The 23,271-nt window shown below is 32.1% G+C and overlaps 1 protein-coding gene across 2 annotated transcripts in view; it reads left to right on the forward strand.

Annotated features, from left to right (window-relative positions):
* FSD1L (fibronectin type III and SPRY domain containing 1 like) overlaps window positions 1–23,271 on the forward strand; it is a 118,099-nt gene that overhangs the window by 18,228 nt on the left and 76,600 nt on the right. For both annotated transcript variants that reach the window (XM_074197574.1, XM_074197575.1), the window contains exons 3-4: window positions 215–346; window positions 6,667–6,768. In XM_074197574.1, coding sequence (XP_074053675.1) covers window positions 215–346; window positions 6,667–6,768 — 234 coding nt within the window. The remainder of the gene's footprint in view (window positions 1–214; window positions 347–6,666; window positions 6,769–23,271) is intronic.

The raw sequence follows: 23,271 nt of genomic DNA on the forward strand, positions 1-23,271 counted from the left end.
ATAGTATACTTCTGAAACTGCACAGGTATATCAAGAATCTTGTTATTGTCATGCTATATAAAGTATAGTTGTATAATATATTTTATTTGTGTGATGGCTTTTTTCATTGATAATTTTTTTATTTTTATTGATAACTGTGATATCTGATAATTGTAACTGTATTATTCTTTTACCTGCTTATTTCCATTTAGTAAAGTTTATTACTTTTAAACAGGCCAATTCTTCTAGCATACTTTTAGAATTAGATGAGGAATTTGATGGTCTTTATTCTATATTGGATGAGATGAAAGAAAGCATGACTAATTCTATCAAACAAGAACAAGCCCGTAAATCACAAGAACTACAGGTAAGCTCATATAATATTTCAAAGATAAAAGATAATTTCATCTGGATAATTTTATAATCTATTAAATACTTTGAAAGCAAATATGACTAAGCTTAGATAGAAGTATATATAAGTTTTTAAAAACCTCAGATTACTTGATATAATGTAAAAATGCTTCAATGGTGATGCTAAGTAATTATAAAAATGCCTGGCACAATTATATACACATTAAATCTGTATATCCCTTAATCTGCCAACTGGAAATCTGTAGCAATCAGTATTTTGGTATCTATACAAATCTTCATTTTAGAAACTAGACTAATGGGGTTATTTTCTTGTGCTTTGAAAAAATCTTAATGAAAATGGGAAATATAAATCATCTCTATGTTAGGCAAACAATAAATCTAGAGGGGAAAATAAATACTTCTTTTATATAGTTAGAATGTAGAAATAAGTATATGAGAAATGCAGTGTTTAAAAATTAATGATTGATTAGAAATGAGAACCATCAAGCATTTGTTGAGCTTGTATTGTATAACTAGAACTATGTATTTCCTTTAGACATTTATAGTTTAATTAAGGAGAGAAGACTTAGCTATACAGAATATAAAGCACCTGAGAAATGGGCAGGGATAGGGAGGAAGAAATCACTTTACTATATTAAAATAAAAGGCAAAGCAATTTAGGTTTTTTTTTTTACTCCAGAGAGTGAATTGTAAAAGTCCAGCCTATTCACTTTTTCTTTAAAATAGAGAATATAGGTATAGGTAGGTAGCACAGTGGGTAGAGGATGATCCTGAAGATAAGAGGACCTGAGTTCAAATATGGCCTCAGACAATAATTGCCTAACTGTTGCTTAACCCCCTTGCCTTGCCCCCAAAAAAGATATTAAAAAAAAGACTCACAGAAGAATAGAGAATACAACATTTTTATTCATTAAATAAAATAAGAAGTTTACTTTTTAAGACCATTTAAATGAAAGAGAAGTCCAAGGGCAAAAGAAGGGAGAGAAATAAGAGAGAGAGAGAGAAAAAGACATCATTGCCTGTCTCGTTCCCAAGAGAATGAAGGTGTTTGATGAGATAATCTGACATCCCTTTTAAGCTCATATATTTTGTGATCTACAAAAAAATTGCCTCTTAGGCTCTTATCTGCTTAGACAATCTCATCATCTTAGTTTTTGCACTGCCAAAACAGATTTATAAACTTCCATGTTGTTTTGCATGTCTTCTCTTTTCTCCCAAATTTCCATGTCTGGCCTATTGCCAGGATCTTTTCTTTCCCCCTTCCCTTCAGTTGACAAAAATTCCTGCCTAATTAGGCTTGTCCTTAGTAGCCATTGGACCTGGCCTCCTTGCCTACCCTCACTAGCTTTGCTTCACTTGCTAAACAGTCTAGCTCTAACTGTTCCTATTCCCAGTTCCTTCTCCTCTCTACTTCTAATTCAAATTACCTATTGTCTGCTCCTTTGTTTGAAAAAGTGAACTGCTAAGATTAAGATACCTTTAAAAGGTTGCAAACTGCTGGAACAATTAGGCAGGAAATTATTTTGGTGCTCTTATTTGCAGTAGTTAGCTAGGGACAGCCAAAAGACACTTAATTTTAGGAGAAACATCATGGACCATAGAAAAATATTTTCCAGTTCTCCTAGGGTATATTATATATATTATTATATACCATTGTTATGAGTGACTTTTTTGTTTTGTTTTGTTTTTGTTTTAGTTTTTGCAGGGCAGTGGGGTTAAATGACTTGCCCAAGGTCACATAGCTAGGTAATTAAGTGTCTGAGACAGGATTTGAATTCAGGGCCCCGTGGTCTGTACATTGCACCACCTAGTTGTCTTCTATAGGTGACTATTAATAGATTAATTTTTAACTAGTGGTCCTTAATTTTCTAGCATGCTACTTTTTTATTGTCATAAGTTGATTTTAAGCTTTGTTTAGAACAATCTACTTTTTTGTCTTCTGTAATATGTTCTGAAGATTGAAGATAATGGAATTAGAAAGGGAAAAAATTAGCTTCAAATTCAGCATGTCATAATGGCCATAGAGTCAGGAAGGATTAAGGTTCAAGTTTTGTATTTGTCATTGACTGTGAGACTCAGGGAAGTCACTTAATTTTTCATTGCCCTAAAGCAATGAGAAGATTCTATGACCTCTCTAAACCCCTAAGTTCCAAATTTGTATCAGATATCATCTTTATACAAGTCCTTCTCAAATCTGTTTTTCCTGCTTTAACTTCTCTTTTCCCTCTCATCTCCAGCTGCCTACTAAATATCTTTAAATGTTTCACAGACATCTTACTCAATATATTCAAATTTTAATTCTCTCTCCATATCCATTCTGTAGTCAAGTCTATTGCTTCTACCTTTATACCATCTCTTGTGTATATGTCTTCTTTTCTCCTCTGACTGTCACTGCCATGGAACAATCCCATTATCTTAAACTTAGATTACAGTAGCCTTCTAGTTGGTCTCCCTGCCTCAAGTCTCTCCTCCTAATTCATCCTTCGACTATCAAAGAAATATTCCTGAAGTGTAGGTTTGACAAGCCTTTTAAAATCATCTTTCCTATTTTTCTAGTCTTCTTACACTTATTCTGGTGCTCCCTCGCCACCCTTCCCAACAACCCCTCCTCCCCACTTATACTCTGCTTTCCAGTGACACTAGTCTTCATGATTTTCTTCACTCAAGATATTTCATCTTCTACTTCTGTGCATTTTCACTGGTTGTCCCTCATGCCTAGAATGCTGTCCCTCATATGTGTTTCCTGGCTTCCTTCAAGACTTATCACCTTGATCCCCTTTAATGCTAGTTCCTTCTCTAGGAAATTATTTTATTTTCAATTGATCCTATATTTGTCTTGTTTATATGTAGTTGTTTTCATGTTGTTCCTCCATAAGATTGTGAGCTTTTTGGGGGCAAAGAGCATTTTTGCCTCTCTTTGTGTAGGTACTAATCAGTGCTTTTGGACTTGATTACACTCATGAAATCACATCCTTTCCTTCACCCTCAGTAAAAAATAAGAAAATCTCCACTGAACTAATTCATTGAGATATCAAAATTTACTTTTGATAGTAGTTATGCATAGAGTATTATATTAGTGTGTGAAGAACTATTAGCTATGATAAGGATTTAAGTTTGAGTGTAAAAAGAAAAAAGAATAAAATGATTACTCCTGTCATTAGCAGTTGCAGGCTCTAAGTGAGTTTAGAAAAAAAATAAAAAACAAAGTCCTTGCCATCAAAGATTATAATCTAAATTTTGAAGATTAAACTATATATATATATATATATATATATATATATAATCAAAAGTGAATATATAAAGAAATCTAAGTGCAGCTTAAGTTATTCTACATTGAAAAGGGACTGTTAGTGCAGAATACTTCCTAGAGAAAATGATTTTTGAGAAGGCCTGAAAAAAGGGAAGGACATTGTTTGAAAGAGCAAAGTGAAAGGACATTTTAGGTAAAAGGCAATCCAATATTGAAGATAAGCAGATCAAAGAAAATAGAATTCTGTGAATTGTCCTTGAAACCAAATAGCATTTATTCTAACTGACTCTAATTTAGTCTATCATATGATCTAGTCTTCAGGATTAAATTTTTTTTAAATAAAAAGATAGAGATTTATTTTTACAGAGGGTTGGGGATTAATAAATCTTATTAACCTGCTTTAGAATGAGAGGTAGCATGGTATAGTGAATAGAGAATCAGAAAGTCATGGGTTTAAATTTTTTGACACATACTAAGTGACTGACCCTAGGCAAGTTACAGGTTTAGTGCTTGAAGGCTCTTAGTAAAACCAGTGAATCCAACTTCTTCATGAGGTTGATGAGGAAGCTGAGGCTAATTCAAATTAAGTGACTTGCCCAGGGTTACACAGCTAATAAGTGTCTGGGCTAGGCCTTCTTGAATCTCAGGTCCTCTAGAATTTTAATCATTGCAATGATTGGAATTCTTAAGGCTTTTTTGTATTGTAGTCTTGTATTAATTGTTCTTTTGGTTTCTTCTTACTTCCCTGAATCATTTCATACAAGTCTTTTTCTTTTCCATTTCATTCAAGACTTACTAGGTTTCATTGAAACTATCCCTTTCATCATTTTTATTGCAAAGTAATGCTGTTTCACCATATAGTATAATTTTGTTTAGTCATTCTCCATGGGCTTCCTCTTAGTTTTTAATAATAAAAGAGCTGCTTTAAATATTTTTGTACATATGTGTCTATTCTGTTTTATTTGAGATCTCCAGGAATATAGACCTTGTAATGGTATCAGTGAGCCAAAGGATATACATAATTAACTTTTTGTAACCCCATCATTTTATAGCTAAGGAAATTAATTCCCAAAGAAGTGAAGTGACTTACCCCATGTAATAGAGGTGGTAGCCAAATTGCAGATTCAGAATAAGATAAAGAGTTTTGTATTTTAATTAAGCATAGTGTCATAGATTTGAACTTGGAATGAATCTTAAAAGTGTTCTAGTCCAATCTTTTATTTTCATTTGTCCTCATTTTTTCAGTTGTGCCCAATTCTTTGTGTCCTCCTTTTCTTAGCAAAGATACTGGAGTAATTTGCTATTTTTTTTCTCTAGCTCATTTTGAAGAGGCAAACAGTGTTAAAATGATTTTCTCAAGGTCACACAGTTAGTAAATGTCTTGAAACCAGATTTGAACATAGGAGTTGAGTTCTTATCCATTACTTCATTCTATCCACTATGCCATCCAGCTGCCCTTTTCATTTTGTAGATGAGGAAATTGAAGCCAAGAGAATGATTTACTCAAGAATCACATAGGTAGTCTCAAGGCAGTGGGGATCTACTATAATTTCTTAGCAGAGTGTAACTTGATCAGATCTTGTTGGTAATTAAGTAGATTACTTTGTTAGCAGCATGAAGATTGAATTAGAGGGGAAAGTGAAGTTAGGGCAATTAATTAGACTGTTTCATTAGTCCAAAGATACAATCAGGGTCAGAACTAAGAATGCTGATAGTGAAAATGGAAAAGAGAAGATAGGTAAGACAAATCTTTTGGGGTAGAATTTTCAGACTTTGGCAACTGAATTGGCATTAGGGAAGTAACAAGAAGAGTCAGATGATTCTAAGGATTTCAGTTTGTGTAACTTGGAGGATCAGTTTATTTAGAAAATGGACAGGTTTTGGGTGAAAGCTGATAAATTCAGATTTAAATATGATGAATTCTAACTTTTCATGAGATATCCAAGTAGAAATGTCCCTCAGGTAGTAGAAGATATGAGGCTCAGGGGGAGGATAGAACTATAAATAAAGATCTGGAAGTCATTTACATAGAGACAGTAATGGAATTCATGTGAGTGGATGAGATTGCCTGGGTAGATGTTGTAAAGAGAGGAAAGAAAGCATTCAAGAACAGAACATCAAGAGATGCTCAGATTTAGGGGTGATAAAAGAAAGAGGAACTCAGCAACAGGAACTGAAAAAGAATCTCAAGTGAGGAGTAAAAGAATAACCAGAACAAAAGAGGGCTATAGAAACTACGAAAGTAGAGAATGTCAAGAAGAAAAGGGTGTGTGGTCAGTGTCAAATATAGCAAAGGGTTCAGAGAAGATAGGGACTTGGAAAATGACAATGAATTTATCATTTAGTAGGTCATTGGTGGATGACCTTGGTAAAACAGTTTCAGCAGAGTGATTGGAAGGGAAACAAAATTTAGGCATTTGAGAAACTTGGGTGGCAATTGAGTTTTATAGACCGCTATTCTAGAGACATTTGAAGGTTTGCATAGTTCTTTATGGCTCCTAAGTTGTTTTCATGTACATTCTCTAACTAAACCCTCACAACAAATTTATGGGATAGAAAGGGCCAACTATTGTTTAACTATTGTTTTATGGATAAAAATAGTTAAACCACTTCTATGAGCCTAAGGTCACATAAATTCTCTTAGCATAAGTTCACATAACTAGCAAGTTTCACTCAAACTCAAATTGCTTGATTTTTTTAAATCTAGAGCTATTTTTGCTATAAGAAGCTCTTCATTAAGTAACTGAGTATTAGCTGTATAATTTTCTATTTTCATTTATAAGTATAATAAATGGTGAAAAAAGTACATTGTTTATAAGGAGACAAAATATTACTATAGCCAGATTGTTGACCTGTTAACTAAGCAGTTATCATTAAATTCTTCACTGTTTGTAGAGTGCTTAAGATGTCCCTGGATAATTTTGCTTGCATAATCCTCTAAAATGACAGAAGATGAACTATGCTGATAAAATTGCCTAGAGTTTTATTGTACTATGAAGAATAATTACAACTCCATATGATAGTAGAAAAGTCTTTTATTGATTTAACTTTTTTCTACTCTGTAGAGTCAGCTTAGCCAATGTAATAATGCACTGGAGAATTCTGAAGAGCTACTTGAATTTGCTTCAAGGTCACTAGATATAAAGGAACCAGAAGAATTCTCAAAGGTAAGAAAGAAAACAAAACCAAAAATCTTAATCTATTATAGAAAAATAATGCAGAAATTTTGTTCTTTCTCTACCAGTTTTGAACTGGACCCTCTATCACTAATATTTAATAATAAATAAAATCCACTACCAAATTTGGGATTTCTTGATAAGTATAATGTTATGTACTTTTCCAAAAGCAGAATAAATCTTTGGAGTCTTGAACAAATAACAAAGTTTAATTTTACTTTGGCTACTTAAAATTTCAGATGACTAGTCAAGTGGTCAAGTTACTCTTTACTGAATGCTTCTGTTGGTAGTTCATTTTAGGAGCACTTGTTGGGTAGCAACACAGTTTTGTGGCATACAAACTGCATAACTAAAAATGGGAATGGAAAAATAATGAAAGACAATGTTAACTTTGAAAATTTGCTTGGAATTCTTTGTAAGTTAATGAGATATTTGCTGAAATATACTTGATTTTTATTAATGCTTTTAACATGATGAACTATTGGAATAACAATGATGATATATTAATTTATATGCTCAATTTAAAAATGTAGACCTCTATTTAAGAAGGTATATATTTAAATCAGTCTTTCCAATATAAAAAATAAACATTCAGGTATATTTTAGTTGCTTAGTCTAATTTATAAGTATGAATTCCAGTTTTGATAGTTTTAATAGTGTTAGTTTTTGTATCACATTCAAAATTGAGTAGTTAAAAGAATAAGCAATCTGTTAAATTGCTCAATTAGTCAAGTCCAAATTTGGTAATTATATTATTCTCTCTTATCAAGAACTTCCACATTCAAGTTTGATATTTATTCAATAATTTTTCTTTGTATACTAACACAGTGAGCAATATTAGATTAAGTAAAAAATAACTTGAAATTGCACTGCCCAACAAGTGAATTTTCAGTCAATTCTAGAGCTAAAAAAACTTTCTCAAAGAGAAATATTTAAAATATTTCATGTTTATTAATGCATTAATGTGACTCCTTTAATAAAGAAGGAAAATATGGAGAAGACAAGAACTACTTGAAAAAAATGGTTACTACACTAACATGTATGTATAGGTTTTACAATGCTGGAAAGAATTATAGGATATGGGATCATATATAGAAAGGATATGTAATAATGCATTTTATAATCCACTATACTCTTTAATAAAACAAATCTTATGGTGATTTACCTCTCTTTTTTCAAACCATCTTTTTCATCCTTTTCCTGTCCTTTAAAATTAAGAAATTAAAAATCAGATCCTATTTTTCAATACAGAAGCAAAATATTTAATTTTTATTTAAGAGAATTATTTTTATCTCTTTGTTATTAACTTCTTAGATAGGAGAGGAATTAGACTCGTGTAGTTTTTGGCTTTTGGTAAAGAAAGAACTTGTTAAACAAAAGTATTAAAAGAGATTTAAAAAATTTTAAATGCTTCGTTTTTAAAAGCAATTCTCCTGTTTTGAGAGTTATATAGCTACCTCAATTATAGCAGAGTCAGGAAAGAAGGAGAAAAGGTCCCAGACTAGCAAAATGACCCAACTAAAGCTCATATATTTTAGCTTTGTAGAGCCTATATTTTCTATTCCTAGATTCATAAGGCTAATGATCTTGATTATCTGATTTCTTAGTCCTGAAGAGATTAGAAACCACAAAATAATCTAGGAGGAAGGGAGAAGAAAACTGGGTCCATTTAGCATTAGAAGTTACAGAAGCTTGATGGAAAGGAGAAAACAGGAAATTCTATACAAAGCAGAGAAGAGGTCTTTTAAAAAATACTAGTATTTAGTATTTTTTGTCTAGTGTCAAGTAGTTTTCATGCCTCAGTAGCTACTGAGGATCATAACTGTTGAATAAAGATATAGTAATGTTCATAATAATACTCCCAGATTAAAAGGAGATAAATATTGTTTAGGGTCCTATACTTAAGAAAACAGAGAAATATGTAATATAGTTTAGAAAAATCTTCTCACTTTCAAATAGTGTAAAATTGTAAGAAAAGCGCTAATATTTAAAGGAATAGGTAGACTTTAGTTATCTGGAAAATTCACTCATATAAAAATGTTTATTCTCCTGCATTTCAGGATAAATGAAACTTTATATTAGTTCATAGTATAGACAAATAAAAGAGTCAGATACAAATCATTTTATTTTCATTTATGTATTAAAACTAGATGAATTTACTAGAAATATTTGAAGATAAAACAGCTTTCTTTTTATATATTTTAAAATTTCCACTTGAATAATAAATACAAACTTCTTCCTTTTCTCTAAATTTTTAACCTGGTTTTAGTATAACTTAATGTTCTGAACTATAGTTTGTTAATCATTATTTTATTATGAGTTTATTTTATTTGTATTTAACCTTTTGGACTAATCCAAAAAATTTACTCTCTTGATTTTTTAGTCTTGCCCAAGGCCACACAGCTAGGTAATTATTAAGTGTCTGAGGTCGGATTTGAACCCAGGTACTCCTGACTCCAAGGCCGGTGCTCTATCCACTGCGCCACCTAGCTGCCCCCCCAGATGTTTTCAATAGTAAGGTTTTTCTGGTCTCCTTTGAATCACACCATCATAGGCAATTACACATAAGAGTTGAACCTAGTTTACTTTGATCCATCAATACAATTTAATCAACAAAATTTTTCATTAGCTTTTCTCAGACTGACTAGTGTATGACTAATGTAGTCATAACATTAATTATCTTAAGCTTTATTTAAATTCACAATTACTTAAAATTTGATTTTTATACACAAATTCTTTCCTTTCAGTTTTTGCCTTGGGAAGTGTTTTTGTACAAGAATAATGGATTAGTAATCAGAAACTAGAATGTAATCATAATTCCTCCCAAACTTGAGCAAATAAACCTTTGTGACCAAGGCTTATCATCTGTAAAATGAGAGCATTGGGCTAGGTGTTTGAAATGTAGCATCTATTCTACCTATCATTTTTCACAGCACTTTTTTTGTTCTGTATTTAGTTAGTCACCAGTTAAAAGTCTTGGGAGGTAGGTATGACAGCTAACAAAATGGATAAGAATATGAAAATAGTTTTCATTACTGTGTAGCCTCTTAGTATTTCTATAATGATTATTGTGAAATGTGGGATAGGGTGAAAGAGAATACTTTTTATCATACATATTTTTGACTTTACTAATATTAATTTAGCTGTTGATAGTCTGCATTATAGCTCTGTGTCAACAACAGAGCTAAAAACACTTTCGGAAAAATTAACTTATGTTCATGTCAACATTCTTTCTATAATAAATTAAATAGAATAAATAGATAAGGAACATAGATAAAGGGACTAGACTTGTGATTTCATTGAAAAACGGAATTCCCAGGGTGGCTAGGTGGCGCAGTGGATAGAGCACCGGCCTTGGAGTCAGGAGTACCTGGGTTCAAATCCGACCTCAGACACTTAATAATTACCTAGCTGTGTGGCCTTGGGCAAGCCACTTAACCCCATTGCCTTGAAAAAAAAAATCTAGAAAAAAGGAATTCCCAGATGAGAAAGTTCCTTCTACTAACAAAGATTGGCACCTTTTTTATAGTCTTAGAAAGTTATTTAGGAGGCAGAGCAAAGATTGTGGAGTAAAGACCGGAAGTCACTTGAACTCTTCCAAATTCCTTTCCAAACAACTTTAAAGTAACTCTTCAAAAGTCAATAGGAAAGATAAGAGCAGTGTGAAATCTAGCACAGGCAGTGAGACCTTTCAGCCCACAAACAGTATGGGGCTAGACACTTGGTCAGCATGGGGCTAGATGTCTGGTCAGAAGGATATTACAGGGGACAGTTTGCCAATACCTCATGCAGGACTCTTGCTTTACCAATACAAAGATTCATTCTGCAGACCTGGGTTATAGTCTTGGGATAAAAAAAGGAACCACTTGTATACCACTAGCACACACCAGGGGATTCTGGTCACAGTTTCAGGGAGGAAAAGAGTGCTTGTGGTCACTCATAGATCAGAGTGTAGACTGGAAGATATTTCTCCTTAGATCTTATCACACCTTGGAAGAATTGAAAACTTTATAGGTTCCCAGAAATAGCTCTGAAAACAACATCACAAGTGACCTGAAGGGGCGGCTAGGTGGCTTAGTGGACAAAGCACTGGCCTTGGAGTCAGGAGTACCTGGGTTCAAATCCAGTCTCAGACACTTAATAATTACCTATCTGTGTGGCCTTGGGCAAGCCACTTAACCCCATTTGCCTTGCAAAAATCTAAAAGAAAAACAAACAAACAAAAAAAAACAAGTGACCTGAAGCTTGGGACACTGACCTCATCACCCCAGTTCAACTTTAACAAAAAATGAAAAATTATGAAGTGGGCTATAAATAAACAAAAACAAACAAACAAACAAAAAAGAACCTGACAAAAGAAATTTACTATAGGGACAGGGAAGATCAAAGCACAATCTCAAAATAGTAGTGTCAAAATGGCTTATAGGCAAAGCCTCAAAACAAAATATATCAGATCCCAAAATAGAATTCTGCAAGAGCTCAAGAAGGTTTTTAACAATCAAAAATTTTAAAAATTAAAAAAATTAAGAAAATGAAAAAATCAGAAAAGAAAGGAGGGCAATGCAAGAGAATCATGAAAAAAGAGTTAATAGCTTGGTAAAGGAAGTCCCTCAAAATGGAAAAAAAATTTCACTTGAAGAAAATAACTCCTTAAAAAATTGAATTTATGGGTCAGCTAGGTGGCATGGTGGATAGAGCACTGGCCCTGGAGTCAGGAGGACCTGAGTTCAAATCCAGTCTCAGACACATAATAACTGCCTAACTGTGTGACCTTGGGCAAGTCACTTAACCCCACTGCCTTGCAAAAAAAACTAAAAAAAAATTGTATTTACCAAATAGAAAAGGAGATACACAAGCTCACTAAAGATTTGTCAAATGGAAACAAATCTATGAGACATCATTAAACAATAAAACAGGGTGGCTAGGTGGTGTAGTGGATTGAGTACCAGCCCTGGAGTCTGGCATACCTGAGTTCAAATCCAGCCTCAGGCACTTAATATTACCTAGCTGTGTGGCCTTGGGCAAATCACTTAACCCCATTTGCCTCACAAAAAAACCTCAAAAAATAAAATAAAATAAACAATAAAACAAAGTTAAAAAATGAAAAAATAGAAAATGAAAAATATCTCATTAACAAAAGAGCTGATCTGGAAAATAGATTGAGGAGGGAGAATTTAAGAATTCTTGAACCTGGGGCAGCTAGGTGGCACAGTGGATAAAGCATTGACCCTGAAGTCAGTAAAATCTGAGTTCAAATCCAGTTTCAAACACTAGGTATAACTTTGAGCAAGCCAGTTAATCCTAATTTCCAGAAGAACAAAATAAAAAAGAATTATTTGATTATCTTAAAGCTGTGATCAAAAAAGGAACCTAGATGACATAGTTCAAGAAATTATCAAGGAAAATTACTCTAATAGTCTTGAACTGGGGTGGGGGGGTAAAATAGAAATTGAAGAAATTTATTAATCACTTCCAGAAAGAGTTCTCCCAGATGAAAACATTCAGGAATTTATTACAGCTAAATTCAGAGTTCCCAGGTCAAAGAGAAAATATTCCAAGCAACCAGAATGGAACAATTCCAGTATTATGGAGCCACAGTCAAGTTAACACATGATTTATTAGGTTCTACAGTAAAGAATCATGGACCTTGGAACAAGATATTCCAGAAGTCAGAGTTACAACCAAAAATCATCCACCCAGTAAAACTAAATATAATCCTTTGGGGGAATAATAGTTATTTTAATGATATAAGAATGTTCAGACATCCCTGATGAAAAGATTTTGAGTGGAAAAATATTTTTGATATTCAAATACAAGATTCAAGAGAAGCATAAAAAAGCTAAGCATGAAAGAAATCATAAATTACTCAAAGTTAAATTAGGTACATTCCTACATGAGAAGACAAGACATATTCTTGCAACAGTAAGAAACAATCTTCATAGACAGAGGATATGAGTGTGACTCAATTATGTTGGTATGATCTCCAAAAATTCTGAAGGGTGGAGAAAGAGAAAGAGAGGTAGAATGGGGTAAATTATCTCAGGTTAAAAAAAAGGTGTGAAAGAACTTTTACAGTAGAGGAGAAAATTAGATGGGGTGGGCAATGCTTGAATTTTACCCTCATTGGAATTGGATCAAAGAGGGGATATCATACACACTCAATAGGGATAAAAATCTATCTTAACTCTGTAGGAATCTAGGAGGGAAGGGGGATATAGAAGGTGAGGAACTGATAGAATGGAGGGATATGTCGAGGGAGACCATGGCTAGAAGCAAAACAATTGTGAGGAGGACATGATAAAAGGAGAGAGAGAGAGAGAGAGAGAGAGAGAGAGAGAGAGAGAGAGAGATAAATAGAGAGCAAATAGATGAAACACAATAATTATAACTGTGAATGGGAATGGAACAAATAGAAACAGAAATGGAAAGCAAAGTGGACTTAGAACATGTTGTTTACAGGAAATACATTTGAAGCTAAAAGACAGAGTAAAGGTAAAGGGTTGGAGCAGAATCTGTTATGCTTCTGCTGAAGTGGGGAGAAAAAGCAATAGCCATTATGATCTCAAACAAAACAAAAGCAAAAGCAAAAAATAGATCTACTCTTAAGAGGTAATATGCATTTAGCAGGTAATAAATACCATGCTAAAAGTTATTATATGAAGGGTAATATCAATACTAAACATATATGCTTCAAATGGTATAGCATCCAGATTTTTTATGCTGAAATTAAATGTTATAGGAGGAAATTGAGAGTAAAACTACACTCATGGAAGATCTCAACTTTTCCTTATCAGATCTAGAAAAATATAATAAAAAAACTAGAAAAAAATTTAAGTAAGTGGATAGAACTTTAGAAGAATTAGATGATATGATAAATGTCTGGAGAAAGTTGAATAGAATTAGAAAGGAATATAACTTTTTCTTAGCAGTACATGGTACTTACACAAAAATTAACCATGTTTTAGGGCATAAAATCTCACACCAAATGCAAAAGAGCAGAAATATTAGATGCATTCTTTTCATATCTTAATGAATGTCACAAAAATTACATTCAGTAAAGGTTTGATGAATCAGAAATTTAAAATTAATTGGAAACTAAATAATCCTAAAGAATGAGTGAATCAAAGAAACAATTAGAGAAGCAGTCATTGATTTCATTAAAGAGAATGACAATAATGAGTCAACATAGATGGGATGAAACAAAAGGAATCCTTAGGGGAAAATTAATATCTCTTAAATACTTAACATTAATAAAATAGAGAAAGAACAGATCAATAAAAGACATGGAAGAAAAAAATTTAGAAAAAAGCAAATTAAAACTCTCCAGTTAAACACCAGATTGGAATCCTGAAAATTAAAGAAGAGATTAATGAAACTGAGAGTAAGAAAACTGTTAAATTAATAAATAAAACTAGGAGTTCCTTTTATGAAAAATACAACAAAATAAATGATTGATTGATTAAAAAATAAGAACACCAAATTACCAATATCAAAAATGAAAAGGGTGAATTCATCACTAATGAAAATAAAAAGAAAGCAATTATTAGGAGTTGTTTTGCCTAATTACATGCTAATAAAAGTGACAATCTAAGTGAAATGGATGAATATTTACAAAAATATATAGACTGCCTAGCTTAACAGAAGAGGAAATACAATAGTTTACTAATCCTATCTTAGAAAAATAAATTGCCAAACCATCAATGAGCTCTCTAAGATTCACAAATAAACATTTGGAGAACAATTAATTCCAGTACTTATATAAACTCTTTGGAAAAATAGGTAAAAGAGTCCTTCCATATTCCTTTTACGACATAAATATAAGAGCTCATACCTAAATCAGATATAGCTAAAACAGAAAGAATTGTAGACTGATTACTTTATTGAATATTGATGCAAAATTTTAAAATAAAATACTAACAAGGAGATTATAGCAATATGTCACAAAGATTATACACTATGACCAGGTGGGAGGAATGTAGAGCTGGTTCAGTATTAGGAAAATGATCTGCATAATTGATCATATCATTACCCAAACCAGCAGAAATCATGATTATCTCAATAGGTGCAGAAAAATTTTTTTTTGTTGTTTTTGCTATACAGTGGGGTTAAGTGCCTACCCAAGGTCACACAGCTAGGTAATTATTAAGTGTCTGAGGCCAGATTTGAATTTGCATCCTCCTAACTCCAGGACTAGTGCTCTATTCACTGCATCACCTAGCTGCCCCCAAGAAAAAGCTTTTGAAAAATACAGCACCCATTCCTATTAAAACATTTGCAAGCATAGGAATTAATGGAACTTTCATTAAAATGATAAGTAGAGAGCTAAAACCATCAATAAGCATTATATGTAATAGGATAAGCTAGAAGCCTTCCCAATAAGATCAGAGGTGAAGCAAGGATGCCCACAGTTAATCAATGTTTTACTAGCAGTGCTAGCTAGGGCAGCTATAGATAGAGCACTGGCCCTAGATTCAGGAGGATGGGAGTTTGAATCTGACTTCAGACACTTGCCACTTACTAGTTGTGTGACCTTGGGTAAGTCACTTAACCCTGATTGCCCCACATCCTGTACCATCTCCAGTCCTCCTGATTTTTATCTGGCCATTGGACCTAGATGGCTCTGGAGAAGAGAGTAAGGTTGGTGACTTAGCACAACTCCCCCTCACTCAAATCTAATTCGTGTGCTTGTCATGGCATCACCTCCCTGATGTCATGGTCTTCAAAAATGAAGGACAAACATCATTATAAGTGTTAGCTGTAGCAGTAAGTGAATAAAAAGAAATTGAAGGAATTATAATAGGCAATGAGGAAACATCAATCATTCTTTGTAGATGACATAATAATAAACTTTGGAGAATCCACTAAAAAGCTAATTGAAATAATTAACAACTTAGGCGAAGTTGAAATGTATAAAATAAGCCCATTTAAATCATTAGGATTTCTAAGTATTACCAACAAAATTCTGCTGAAAGAGAAATTACATTTAAAATAGCTGGAGATAATATTAAATTTTTGAGACTTTTATCTGCTAAGACAAACTCAGGAAGTACATAAAACTATTACAAAGCATTTCATACAAAGTCAGATTTAAACAAATGGAAAAATATTAATTTTTATGCCTAAATTTATTCAGTGTCATACCAAATTAGTAAAAAATGTTTTATAGAGATTGAAAAAACTCAAAGAACAAAAGGTCAGGAATATCAAGAGAATTAATGAAAAAAAAAGTGAAGGTAGGTTGCCTTAGTTGTACCAGGTATCAAACTGTATTACAAAGTAATAATCATTAAAACAATCTGGTACTTGATAAGAAATAGAGTGGTGGATCAGAGGAATAGATTAGGTACATATCACATTTAGTAGTAAATAGCCATGGTAATCTACTGTTTAATAAACTGAAAGGTCTGAACTTTTGGAAAGAAACTTACTAACTGAAGAAATTGCTGGGAAAATTAAAAAACTGTTTGGCACATGAGGTATATTGTTATACTGTGTACCAATATAAAGTTAAAATGAGTTCATGATTTAGACTTAAAAGATGATGCCATAATCAAATTAGGTGAGCATGGAATAATTTACCTGACAGATCTGTGGATAAGGGAAGAATTTATGACCAAATAAATGGTAGAGAGCATTCCAAGATATAAAATGGATAATTTTGATTATATTAAAAAGTTTGCACAAAGCTAATGCAGTCAAGATTAGACAGAAGGCCAAAAGGTAGGGAAATTTTTTTACAAGAAACTTCTCTGATAAAAGCCACATTTCTCAAATATTTAGAGAATGGAATCAAATTTATACAAACACAATTCATTCCCCTGTTGATAAGTGGTCAAAGGAATAGGCAGGCAAGGCTATCTATAATTAATAAAATAATGCTCTAAATCACTTTTGATTAGCAAAATATAAATTAAAACAACTCTGAGGTACTAACTCATATCTATCAGATTGGTTAATATGATGGAAAGAAAAATGATAAAGGTTGGAGGGAAAATGGGAGAACTGGAACACTAATGCACTGTTGGCAGAATTCTGAACTGATCCAACCATTTTGAAGAACTATTTCCAAAGGGCTATAAATCTACATATGCTTCTGTTCCAGAATAGCTCTACTAGGTCTGTATTCCAAAGAGATTTTAAAAAAGAAGAGAAAAGGACCTATTTATACAAAGATATTTATAGCCCCTCTTTTTGTAGTGGTAAAGAATTAGAAATTGAGGGAATGTCATCAACTAGAAAATGACCAAGTTGTGGTATATGATTATAATGGCATAGTATTGTAATATAAGAATTGACAAGCAGGATGCTTTCAGAAAAAGCTGGAAAGACTTAATATAAATTAAATAGAATCTTTAGAAAAATTCTATGTATAATAGCACTATTTATTGTATGTTGATCAACTGTGAATGACTTAGCTGTTTTCAGCAATACGGTTATCCAAGATGATTCAAAAGGATTTATGATGAAAAATGTAATCAACCTTCAGAGAAGAAGCTGATGCAGTCTGAATGCAAATCAAAGAATACTATTTTTCACTTAATTTTTTTTGGTCTATGTTTCCTTTCACAAGATGTTTAATATAGAAATATGTTTTGCATAATTGCACATATATAAGCTATAAGAAATCGTCATCTTACAGAGAGGAGACAATAGGTAGAAAAGAGTAATTAGTTCAAAATTAAAACAAATATTAGAAACTTTACATATATGTGCATATATATAAATATGTATATATAGATATCTATATGTATATATATAGATATCTATATGTATATATGAAATTTGCTTTTTGTTTTTGCAAGGCAATAGTATTAAGCGACTTGCCCAAGGTCACACAGCTAGGTAATTGTTAAATTTCTGAGGTTGGATTTGAACTCAGGTCCTCCTGACTAGAGCTAGTGCTCTATCCACTGTACCACCTAGATGTCCCTATAATATTTTTAAAAATAAAAATAACAAAGTTGCTTAGGTCACTGAAAAGTTAAGTGCTAAGTTGCATAACAACTATGTATCAGAAGTGGAATCTGGACCCAAATCTTTTTGACTTTGATGCCAGATTTTTAATCTGCAAAGCTATGTTCCTTCCCTCTCTAATATTTAAATGTACAACTTTGTATGTGTGTGTGTGTGTGTGTGTGTGTGTGTTTGTTTGTGTCTGTGTGTGTGTGTTTGTGTCTGTGTCTGTTTCTGTGTCTGTGTCTCCATAGCTAAATGAAATACTTGCAGGTTCTCTTGAGAGGTGAATAAAAAAAAGTAGTTCAATTGGTCTCATACTGGGCCCAGTGATAATAAGAAACATAATTTAATGGGGTGCTTGATTATCTTAATTTGCAGCATTTTTGTGACCATCAATAAACAGCCATAATTATATCATAGTCAATATATGTAACAAAAGAAAAATAGAGAAATTATATGAATAATTTGTTGTCAAATTAAATCAACTTTGATACTTAGTGACCACAGAACTCTCATGTTCCTAAGGAGAACCCTATTCTAAACATCCACTTTGTGAAGGTTTAAATGGCATAAAAAAGCTAATGCTTGAATCATTGCTGAAATTATGAACTAAAATTCCAGTTTGAGATACCTTATAAAATTCTACCTTGTAGAAATTTTTAAAATAGCATTTACTTCAAATATAAATGAAACAGATTTGAATTCAAACAATGATTGAAATTGACAGAAGTAATAATAAATAGTGTCTATTAATGTTGTTGGCTAAATATCTTTTTCATGTTCTTTTGTCATTAAGTTTGACAAGCATTTGATACTATTCTTAGGAAATGTTGACTTTTCAATTTTGAATTTAAAATGTTGTGGAAAGAATTGGAACTTTGAACTGGAAATCAGAACATACTTGGGTTTATTCTTGCTTCTGCTGTTAACAAGTTGAGTGACCTTGGCCTAGTAACTGGCTCAGATTTCTCATCATAAAATAATGGGTTTTAGACTAAATCTTTAAGACCCATTCCAGTTTTAAATTTTATTCTTTTATGAAAGTTGATATAGGGAAAGATGGTAAACTTTTAGAAAATATCTATGGAATTTAAGAATGAAAGAGTCTCCAACTGCACAAATATCTAAAATATTTTATTTTCAACTTCTACATTTACTTTTATATCCCTCCCCAATGCCTCTCAGAGAGCCATCCCTTAAAAAAAACTTTAAAAGAGGAATAAAAAGCTCAAAAACTAATTGAAAAAGATTGAAATTATATGCAAATGCTCCATATACCTGTATGTTTGAAATATGTTAAAGGAAAGTCAGATGGTACTGGGTGGTATATAATTTCTTAACAGAAATTAATTGACTAAAGATGTAGCAATAATGATTTAGAAAGTTTTATGTTTTGAAAAATTCTTTAGAGCTTTTTGAAAATAATAATGTATGCTTTGAGTTTATTAGCTCCTGATTCCAGGACCTTTTTTTACTGCTCTACCTTCAAGATCTTCATATTTATGCAATAACTAGTTCTTGATGAGTTAGCTAGATGCATATTTTAAAAATTTCTTCACTCACTAAACTTTTTTTTATTATTAAAAAGATACTGGGCCCCAATGTTTTGGTGATTTATTTTAGTCTTTATGAGTGTAGACATTATGCCATGCAGACATATACACACACATACAGACACATATAAACATGTTCAATAGTAATATTGTTTCATTGGCGATGGGTTTTAGGCATATCATAGTTTCTTTACTCAATCTTCTTGACATTGTGTATTTTTCTTGTTTCATTCTGAAATCATTAATGTAACCCTTTAAAAAGAAATACTTGATTTATAGTAATTTTTATTTTAGCCCCTTTTAATTTTATATAAATTTTTTTAAAAAAATGTTTCATGTTTGCAACAAATTATAGGGTTTTGTTTTCATATCCGTTGCAAAATTTTCTCATTTTTTGAGGGGTTTAATGCATTCATATTCAAGGTTAAAATTGTTAGGTTTATATTTTTCTTCATTATTTTTAGATGTGTGAAGTATTATTAAAAATAGGAAGATTTTGCTTCAAGTTCTGCCTCTAAAACATATGTATGACCATGGGCAAATCACAGAGGAATTATTAGTATATGTATTTGTGGAAGTCATTTTCACATTTCCTACATCAATTAAATTTGAAGTCTAGTGTCCTCTTAAAAAAAACCCCCAAAACCAAAACCCTCTGTGCTTGGTTTTTACTTATTACCTTGTTTATAGTTATTTAATTGTAGTTTTCTTACAGGTTCTTTCATATTTCTCTTCCCATTTTCCTTTTGTAACTCAAGTTTCTTAAGTTTATTTAAATTATTAGTCTCATTTTTTATCTTTTTTACTCTTCCTTTGTTTATACTAGATGGGAATATGGTTCAGAATTCTCCTTATATATGCCATCTCCCCCTTCAATGAATTTTCTTAACTTTGAGTAATATTTATATGTTATATCCTATTTTAAGAAGTGTCAATTTTCATTCTCCCAGTTTTTTTTTTTCTGAAATCTTGTCTTCTGATCTTGGATTCATAGCTAGAAGAAACCTCTGTCAATCAGGTTTTTTTTTCTTTATTTTTTTCTATGTACCTCAAACAAGAGAAGGCTTCTGTCTTCCCTCTGCATGTCTGATTCATTTTTTGTTATTTAGTGCTGTGTATGTTTCGAAGAACATTTTTTTTCTGATGACTCTCATTCTGAGACACTTAATTCATGAAGGAAGTAATGTGGTATGATGGGAGATGGTCCTAGGGTCTATAGTTAACTCCATACCCTTTTATTCATCCATATGTACTCTTTTTATGTTGAGATGGATTTTGGCTGCTAATAATTTTTTTTCAGCTATATTTCTCTCTCTCTCTCTCTCTCTCTCTCTCTCGGTTTTAGTTTTGCCACCTGGCTGCCCTGCTATTACTTTTAATTGAGAAATATGTCTACTCTGTTAGAAACTTTTTTGGCTTTGTGTGTTGGCTTGCCCAAGGCCACACAGCTAGGTAATTATTAAGTGTCTGAGGCCAGATTTGAACTCAGGTAACTCCTGACTCCAGGGCTGGTGCTCTATCCACTGTACCACCTAGCTGCCCAGCTATTACTCTTAATTGAGAAATATGTCTACTCTGTCAGAAACTTTGTTGGCCTTCTCATTTATTCATTTTCATATCATCTCAGAGCCTTGTATCTGACTTTTTATACTATATTCTCATCCACCTCTATCTTTCTTCTCCACCAGCAGAAAAACAGCATTGCCCACTCTACCATTCCATCTCCTTGTGATTTAAAAGGAATGAATTCATGAGAAAAAGCCTTCTCAGATACTTTTACTTTTCATTTTCTCCTCTCTAGGTCAACAGGGCTGAATAATTTCAGAGATCTTTCAGAATTGAGTGTTTGGGGTTTATCCCACTTACCATCTCCCCAATGGAAACTTCACAAGGGAATGATTATAGCTCATTTGGTCCTTTCTACTCTCCCCTACTTCTCCATCTCTGCATGGAAGAGTGACTTTTTACTGCTGGGTCTTTTTTTTCACACAGTTGCTCATGCCTTCATTTTTCCTGCAGTTTTAATTACGGTAATATTTATATGACTTATTACTTGTTGATTTATAGGAGTAGAGTTTTTGAGTTACTGTAAGAATCATTTTATTCTACTATCTTGAAAGTTATTTAACCATTCTGGGTCTTGGTTTTCTCATAAGTAAAGGGAGTGTTGGTGGGAGATAGATGACTTCCAAGGTCCTTACAGCTCTGAATCTTAAGACCCATGAACTTCCTAATCACATGTCCCTTTTAAAATGAGACCTGTTATTTAATATCAAATTCCCATAGTTAAAACAGTATTAACTATGATAAATATGTAGTATAGAATATAGAATATGATTTAAAACCTAGTTTTCATGCCATATTAGCAATAAAGGAATAGTTTTTACCTATTCTTCAATTTTATTAATGAAGTAAGATGAAGAAAAACAAAATCATCCACTGACTTGTATCTTGTGTTTTACCTTTGTTGGTTAGGGAGATGTGTGTGTTTATTTCTTCTGTGATTTTTGGATCAGAAAGCACTTAAAATTGTTTTTTAAAAAGTAATTTTTTTAGGATTCTTTTTTTCAGCTTAAAGCAAAATATTCTACAGATATTACTTGATAAACCTATTCTCTGAAATAATTAATTAAAAGCTATTAATTTCCATGCATAGACATGTTGAGCTACAGAGAATTTTGATACTGTTCTTAGTTTTCATATGAATGTAACTTAAATGAAAGTTCCCTCCTTATTAAAAATTCAGTTTTAAAATTTACTAGTAGTGTTTCAGGGAAGCTGAAAGTTATTATTGAGAATTAAAAGCAATAGGTGATAGAAGATTTGTAGAATATCATAGAGGGAATGGATTTTCCAAGATAATTAATTCCAATCCCCTCATTTTACAAATGAGAAAATGGAGCTGCAAAGAGGTGACATGATTTGGAATTTATGCCATGGTGTGTTAGTAATAGCGTTGTGTCTAGACTGGCACTCAATATCTGGTCTAGTTGTTCCTTCTACTACATTTTCTTTAACCTTATTATATATTGCTTTTCTTCTTGTATCTGTTCTAGTATTCATTTTAACTACATTTTCTTTAACCTTATTATATATTACTTTCTTTCTTGTACAGTCTGGTCAAACTGGTTTTCATGCTATCATGTATAATAAGGTTAAAAATAATTTGTCATTATTTAAAAAAATTTGTACATCATTTTTTGATAATTTGATTTGTTGTAAATGAGTCAACTTTGAGAATAAACTGTCATTTCTGATTCAGATGACTTCACTTAAAAAAGTATACATACAGCTAAATTTTAGCCCATATAATGTGCCAGCTAAATGATTGGAAGAATGTGTTCCATTTTAATTGAAATATTTTTACCTGTAGCACTAACAAATAGAGACCATTTCTATTATCCTTGCTATATCTCCCTGCCGTACTTAACTTTATCACTTTCCTTGTCCTTTAGCTCTAAATTACTTATAATGCTAAAATGGTACTATGAAGTGGAGGTACAGAATCTGTCAATGAACAGACATTAATTTTCAAAATAAATTTTAATTCATATCTTTTACATTTATATCATATAAATTTCCACCCTTATCACAGTGCCTGGCAAATAGTAGCCATTTATTAAATTTTTATGAAGTGAATTATTGAATCCCTATAGCAATATTTTTAAGGCAAAAAGAAGAGTAGGAGAAAAAAAATTAGCATACATAAGCATTTATTAAGTATTATGTGTCAGACACAAATTCAAAAATAAAATAGACTTGCTCTCAAAAATCTTTCATTATATGGGGTAAATAATATGTCCATACATACAAAGTAATTTTTTTTTGTGGGGAGAAGATAAAAGAATTGCTTCTTGTAGGCATCATGTAAGCAAAGATTTGAAGAAACAAGTGATCCCAAGAGGAAGAAGTGGGAGTAAATTCTGGTCATTGAGGATAACAAAGGTGTAAAAAAATGAGATGGAATACTCTGAGGTTTAGTACG

Source organism: Macrotis lagotis, chromosome 8, assembly GCF_037893015.1.
Source record: "Macrotis lagotis isolate mMagLag1 chromosome 8, bilby.v1.9.chrom.fasta, whole genome shotgun sequence".
In the NCBI taxonomy this organism is placed as follows: Eukaryota; Metazoa; Chordata; class Mammalia; order Peramelemorphia; family Peramelidae; genus Macrotis; species Macrotis lagotis.